Source organism: Galeopterus variegatus, unplaced genomic scaffold (genome assembly GCF_000696425.1).
Source record: "Galeopterus variegatus unplaced genomic scaffold, G_variegatus-3.0.2 Scaffold219, whole genome shotgun sequence".
Lineage (NCBI taxonomy): Eukaryota > Metazoa > Chordata > Mammalia > Dermoptera > Cynocephalidae > Galeopterus > Galeopterus variegatus.
This window is the reverse complement of record NW_007726330.1, coordinates 75,152-82,408: the sequence shown is the minus strand read 5'-3', so window position 1 is coordinate 82,408 and position 7,257 is coordinate 75,152. Positions and strand designations below refer to the sequence as shown.

Below are 7,257 nucleotides of genomic sequence, written 5' to 3'. Positions count from 1 at the left end.
CTGGCCAGATGCGAAAAAAAGAAAGGAAAAGACTGCAGAAGCAGTTATCTCACCACCTAAAGCTCCCCCTTTGTTCGTCTGTCTGTTTCAGCTCTGCCTGCCTTGAGCCTCCTCTCGGGGAGAAAGCCAGCTTTCAAGAGGGTCCTGGCTGCTGGAGACAACTGAGGCAAAGCTGCACGTGGTAGCAGCTGAGTGCCCCGAATCAGGAGCAGTGATCTCCACCCTCCAACCACAATGAAGGATACCCCGTCCTCCCTTTCTTCAAAGAGGCTCTGTTCATAGAGATATAGGGTCCTCTGGCAATTCTGTCCTTCATCCAAAACCTCAACTGGACAAACTGAAGCTAGAACTGTCTGCCTCTGCTGCATGGTTTTGAGGGTGCACAGAGGAGGGAAAGTGTTCCAAAGCTGCTGCTAACATCCATTGTGGCACACTAGGGGTGAAACCATGGCCCAGCTTGGGGACAATCCTCTTTCCTTTGCTCCAGCTTGCTTGATGTACAGACCATTTCCAAGGAGCTAGGCCTTCCTCCCTCTTCCCCAGATCCCCAAAAGGCTCCGTTGGGAACCCAGCCCAGCTGCTGTTGTAAAGATCTGTTGTAACACTGGCTAAGAAAACAAAAGCAGGTTTCTGAAAAAGGTAATTCTGCAGCCAGAAGCTGCCTCTGTCTTCGGAGTCCTGTGGGTGGGGTGGGGGTTCCTTTGGTTTTGACCAGAACACCTCTCCACTGGGGGCCAAGCTCAGCTTTGCTTTGCAGTAGCTCGGTTACTGTACAGGAGCAAGACTTAACTTCACAGAGGCGCTCTGCTGGACTGCTCTCAACGTTCACAACTCTGGAGTTTCAGATTCTTGGTTTACATCCGAGATCCTCTCTCCTGAAGAATCTGAAAGTGGAAGATGGGGGAGAAGCCTGAGGCTGCTGAGCAGACTGCTGAGGGGAAAGAAAGAGACCACAGCTGCTCTCCACTGGCCCCCAGGGAGCAGCACAACAATCCTCATCATCCTAGGAAGGCAGGCAGGCGTGGAGCCTCAGCCTCACCTGAAACACTTTGTTTGCAAAAGCCTTTCTGGTTGAACCCAGTGGGGCCTCAAGTTTATGTGCTGTGGGACCAAAGTTTTCCCATGCTAAAGGAATCGGATTAAGTTTACTGCATACTAGTGATTTAGAAGTGTCTGAGCAAGGCTGGCCAGTTAGCTCAGTTGGTTAGAACACAGTGTTAAAACACCAAGGTCAAGGGTTCAGATCTCTGGCCAACCATCAAAAAAAAAAAAAAAAGAGAGAAGAGCATGTGTGCGTGTGTGCACGTGTGTGTCAGAGGGCAACAGTGGAGGAAAAAGAGAATAACAGCGTGGAACAATTTTTCAGGAACTTATGGGGGGAAAAATCACAAAGATAAGAAAATTCTGTTTCTCTTGAGGCAGTGAAAAAAGAACAGTTACAAAGAACAAAGGCAAAATACTGTCCAATTCTGAGTTCAGAAGTCTCATCTTGTAATCAGGGGCAATAAGCTTTTCTTTTCATGGATTTGACAGAGGTTGGAGAAAGTCTACCCTTTTTTTTTTTTTGTCTTTTTCCGTGTCCGGCAACGGATCGCAACCCTCAGTGTCACCCCCGTACCGGACTGGGACCGGCAATGGGATCGCAACCCTCGGTGTTGCTCCCGCGCCTCGCTCAGCCAATGAGCGGAACCCGCGCCTCGCTCAGCCAGTGAGCGGGAACCAGTCTGTATGTCGGATCCGAACCCTCGGGCGGGAGCGCCGCCACGCTTCCCAAGCGGCGCACTATCCAGTGCGCCACCGGGCTGGCCCCGGAAAGTCTACCCTTTTTAGGTTCACATCTACTAACTAAAAACCCCTGTCACCACCCATGAATCCTGATTTAAATTACAACAATCAAAAAACCAAAATGAAGAGGAAATGCAAAACTGGCTTTGGAAGGAGAGGGAAGAAGGGGATGGCCAGTTAGCTCACTCGGGAGAGCGTGGTGCTGGTAACACCAAGGACATGGGTTTGGATCCCTGGACCGGCCAGCTGCCAAAAAAACAAACTAGACAAAGCAAAAAAAAAAAAAAACAGAGGAGAGGGAAGAAACGAGGAGCTACAGTTCAGAGAAAGCCCACAGAGGGGCTCGGAACAAATGAGCCAGAGACATACTCTGTGAAGCGATGTCTTACCTTCGCCTTTTCACTCGGCTCTATGACAATGCCATTGGTAGAATTATTTAGTTCTCTGGAGACAACACAGAGGAATTCTGCCTGATCCTCATTTCCATAGTTATAGGAAGATCCGATGCTGATTAGCTGGTAAAACAAGAATATGGTGAACATACAAACAATGATCTTAAAATACTAGCGTGCTACATGAATCACATGCTCCTCCTGACCGAATTTTGCAGTTTTACTTCTCAAAGGATGAAGGATTCTCTGGGACTATCAAGGCCCCAGGGGATAAGTAGATCTCAAGTTTTTCATCAGGGCATCACCAAAGAGGCTTCCCCAAGAAGGAAAGCATGAGCTCTACCACTGCCTCCCCTACCCAAGCACTGGAAATCACCCCAGAGGCAGCAGCAGGATTAACATGATCACTCTGCCTCTCTCAAACACGGAGGTGAAACAGAATGTTTCCACGAATGAAAATGAACACTTGCTTCAGCCAAAACACAGAGCTGGCTTATCTTTAAGCAGAAATCTTAGATGGGAGACGGGCACTCAGAAGGATCTGGAAAGCACCAAGTGAATTCCTGAATATCAACCAAAAGCTGCTGGTATGTTTCACCCTTTTGGAGAACTCAACTCAGCATTTAATTCTAAATAGGAAGTACATGTGCAGAGAGAAAAGCTGAGCCATCCTGGCAAGCATGCAAGGCCTCATGTCAGGAGACCAAGACTAACATGCGGATGGCTGAGGTGGGCCGCCCCAGCTGCCCTGTGCCGAACTTCCTTATCCAGTAACGGGGGCAAGGAGAGCATGCGTCATCCTCCCATGGGACAGTAACAAGATGGGAAAGGAACTTAAGAAATTATTCATTAGTATAAAAAAAAAAAAAAATACTTTTTTTTTTTTTTCAAAGAAAATAACATCCTTTGCTTAAGACTTTGTATCAGGGCTGGCCAGGAGGCTCAGCTGGTTAGAGTATGGTGTTATAACATCAAGGTTAAGGGTTCAGATCCCCACACCGGCCAGCCGCAAAAGAAAAAAAAAAAAAGACTCTGTATCAGGGAAAATAGTCCTAGAGTTGAGGACAAGTAACTCTCAGCAATATTTTGCAGCCAACACCTGAACAAGAACTAGGCCACCCAACACAGGTGGAACTGATTCTGTAGTGGGAGATAAGGGTGAGGGATGATCCTGAGTCGGCTCTGCAGACAGACAGCATCTGATTTATAACATAATACTGTTAACACAAACTGTAACTTTTATTTTAGGGTAAGCTTATGGTGACAGTTCAGTTGGCCTCTTAAACTCTATATAAAAACAGGCATTTCTACAAGATTTATCTTAGAAAAAGAAAAAAAAATAGGCATGAGCCATAGAAAATCATATCTATTCTATTCACTCTCAGCCTTCCTGTGTTTTGAAGGCAAGGGAAGAATTGAACAATTCTGCCATCTAATGGAAGAGGACAGTAGAACTCTGACTCTCGGCAGCTTTGTGTTACCATCTCCGTCATAAACACAAAGCTGAAAGAACCAAAGCAGAGAGAAGGATGACAAACAGCCATGCCACATGTCTTATGCCTGGTCGTTTCATGGTGTGCCCTTCACCGAGCTTTTTATGAGGGACTAGATATATTCAGAACTATCAAGTTCTGACCCTGGAGAAGGAAAGGAAGGCTTGTTGTTGAATTGACTTCTTTAGGGATTCACTCTAGAAAGTGTCAACAGAGCAATTTTGAAAGGAATCCCTCTGAGGGAAGAAAAACCAAAGGGAGGCACTTTCAAGCCTAAACGAGTTTGCTGGCTCCCTCTGGGCACGGCAAGCTGAAACTGGACATGAAGGCACAGGCAGGGTATTCTTCCCACCCCTCCCCAGCTCACTGTGTACTACTGAGCGAATAATGCACACTGAGCGGCTCTTTTCCCACATTCTGGAACAGGATTATACCTGGCCCTACCGATCTCCCAGGGTCATTAACTGGCTACAGATAGTGACTGTCTGAAGACGTGTGGACCCCTAGGCTGAGACACCAGGGTGGCTACTCTTTTAGAAATATACCTGTTCAAATTTCCAGCCATCAGACATAGTGGAGACCATCTGGGTGAGCTCTTCCTCCTGGCACTGCAGGACTCTGTACACGTGCTTCACGGGGCCCTGCAACGACCAAGCACAGGCTGTGAAGAGGGGCACCAAGGACACAGCAGGCTGCAGCTGTGCTGGAGGCTCTTCCCATGAATAAACACCCAAAAGGAGTCTGCTTGGACGCTTCCTCCTGGCAGCCACCCACTACACCCTTTTACACATAGTGCTGTGGTTTTTCAATAAAAACTTATCCAAGGAAAGAAAAAAAAAAATGGTCCAAGAACATGCATCAGTGGGTAAAATAATTCTGACCTTCAGAGGATGAATTACGTGGGCAACCCTGCTGACAAACTTAGACTCCATCATTTCCCCAAGTAAAAAACAGAGTAAAATTACTTTGCACCAGAAAGTCACATTTTTTTCTGAAGTTGTTTATAACTGACACACATGCTGAAAATGTACACCATATTTTGGTTTATTCAGAGTGAATCATATAAGTGACGACAGGATTAATATATTAAATAGGAATCCCATAATGTACAAATGTTTAAGCTATGTTTACCGTCTGCTAGTGCTGCATGAAAGTGTTTCAGTATTACAGAAGTGTGGTATGATAAAAAAATAAATATTTGGTTTTTGTCCACATTCCTGGCACAGAGACCCCAAAACCCTTGGAATTTCCTGAGTAATAAGAGTGTCTTTTGTATGCTAAATGAGATGACTCCAGGGGTGGGGAGAGTTGCTAGATAGTTTCAGGATGGGAACTGGTTGCCAGAAAGACCAAACTGATGATGAGGGTTAGAACTTTTGGCCCCAACCCTGATCACCTTGACCTACAGGTAGCGGAGAGGGTCTGGACATTGAGTACAAAAACCAATGGCCAGTGATTTAATATGTCATGCCTATTTAAGGAGACCTCCATAAGATGCCCTAAAGAACAGGGTTCATTCAGAGAGCTTCTGAATTGGTGAACACATACACATGCTCAGAGGGTGGGGCACCCCAACTTCATGGAGACAGAGGCTCCTGCATTTGTGGACCCATTCGGACCTTGCCCTAAGTATCTAATCATCTGGCTGCTCATTTATAATAAACTGAAATAGTAAGTATAGCATTTTCCTAAGTTCTATGAGTTATTCTAACAAATTATCAAACTTTCAGGCACAGGGTCGTGGGAACCCCTGAACTGGTAGCCAAGTCAGACAGAAGTGCAGGTAGCCTGGTGACTAGGGACTTGCAACTGGCATCTGAAGTCAGGGTAGTCTGTGGCAGCAAACCCTTAATCCTGAGGAGTTTGACACTAACTTTGGGTAGTGTCAGAACTGAATTGCAGGACACCAAGAATCAGAGAATCAGAGAGAAATCATCTGCTGGCCAGACTCAGCTATCTAGAAGATAAGTGAGAACCAGAAGCCAAAAGACTGAGCAACAGCAATGGGTGCCCCTCCACTCTATCCTCAGGACAACACTGCTCACACGTGCAGTTTGGCCTGCTGGGGACTAGAAGCTAAAGTTAGGTGGAGGCAAAGGGAGGCGCACTAACCAGATGGCAGTCACTGCTCATGGAAGGACAATTAGGACATGAGGACTCAAAAGCGTTTGGCCATCTGGGACATTCAGTATTGGATCTGAGAGCCGCACATCCACTGCCCATGGCGGAGGGCAGGAGGCACTGGTTACAGCACCAACAGGAACCCAGGTTCCTAACAATGATGCTTAGTCATGGCGAGGGGCTCAGTTATGTTCAATTCAATTTTAAGAAAATATGAAATATTTCCTTCAAAATGATGAAAACTTAGTTTTAGTATTTTTTTGAAAGGATGAGCCAGCTTCAGTTATCTGGAAAATTAGTCTAAGAACTACTCACTACTTGGGAAATACTGGATAAACAAAAGCAGCTACTGACTGAGTGATACAAACCCAAAGGATCATATCCTTCTCTAGTAGTCATGGCTGTCCTGGAAGGCAGGTGTTAACCCCCTTCTACTTGTGAGGACATCCATGTTCACATGTACCTTGCCCGAGCTGTGCAGCTATTAGGTGGGCTGGAGCTGGGATTTGAGCCCAGGACTGCCTGACAACACTGTTATTTTTCCCTTACAGGCTTTCTCCTTCTAAAAGAGGTATAACCATCATTAACCAAGGTACTAAGACTGAAAAAATTTCCTCCCATATAAGATACAGGACAAAATTTGCTGATGATCATAGGCCAAAAAAAAAGAAAATATAGGACAAATGCTCTGAAGATTTCAATTGGTTCTAAACAGAGATTTGCAAACAATCTGATGTTTTATATTACAAAATTTAGAGCATCACAAAAGATCTGTGACATTGGCCACATCTGTCAAAGTCCCAGTCATTTAAGATGGAATTATATTGCCTTTTTTTCTCTTCCAAAGTAAACCACTGGTGCTCTCAAATGCACCAACATCAATCGCCTACAAAAAATATTATTAGAGACAGAAAAGTAGTTAGAATGGTGGGAACCACAAAAAGAGATAAATGGTCATGAAAATAAAGGTGGGACAGTACTCATTTGAGGGACTGCAGACAAGTTAAAGGAGATATTGAACACAGCCAACTTCATCTTAAAGCCAAGTGCAAAAGAGGGTGTCCTTGAACAACATCAAATCCACTTCTCAGAGTTTCACTGAATAAAAAGGACAGATGGAAAGTTCAATTAACATCAAAAAGGTCTTGACATTCCTAGAACAATAAAGCTTCCGATTGGGTATATATCCACAAGCCTTTAGAATCTAGAGGACTAATTAACTTAATTGCTGTCATCAAACAGAAATCTTACAATGCTCTCTAGGAATCAGCTAATGGCAAAGACCTGAGAATGTTCAGGTACCATGACTTGGTTTCAAATTATATAATTCATGATACCATCAAAATTTATACTAAGGGCCGAGTCCGTGGCGCACTCCGGAGGGTGTGGCGCTGGGAGCGCAGCAGCGTTCCCGCCGTGGGTTCGGATCCTATATAGGGATGACCAGTGCGCTCACAGCGCTCACT

General features: G+C 45.3%; 1 protein-coding gene across 1 annotated transcript in view; it reads right to left on the bottom strand.

The window, feature by feature from the left end:
- Positions 1-755: 755 nt before the first annotated feature.
- Positions 756-7,257, bottom strand: part of KCTD2 (potassium channel tetramerization domain containing 2) — a 15,535-nt gene continuing 9,033 nt past the window's right edge. Inside the window, exons 5-7 of the mRNA XM_008566101.1 lie at positions 4,216-4,311; positions 2,175-2,300; positions 756-884 (exon numbers count right to left, since the gene is read on the bottom strand). Of these exons, the coding sequence (XP_008564323.1) occupies positions 855-884; positions 2,175-2,300; positions 4,216-4,311 (252 nt within the window). The 3' untranslated portion in view covers positions 756-854. The remainder of the gene's footprint in view (positions 885-2,174; positions 2,301-4,215; positions 4,312-7,257) is intronic.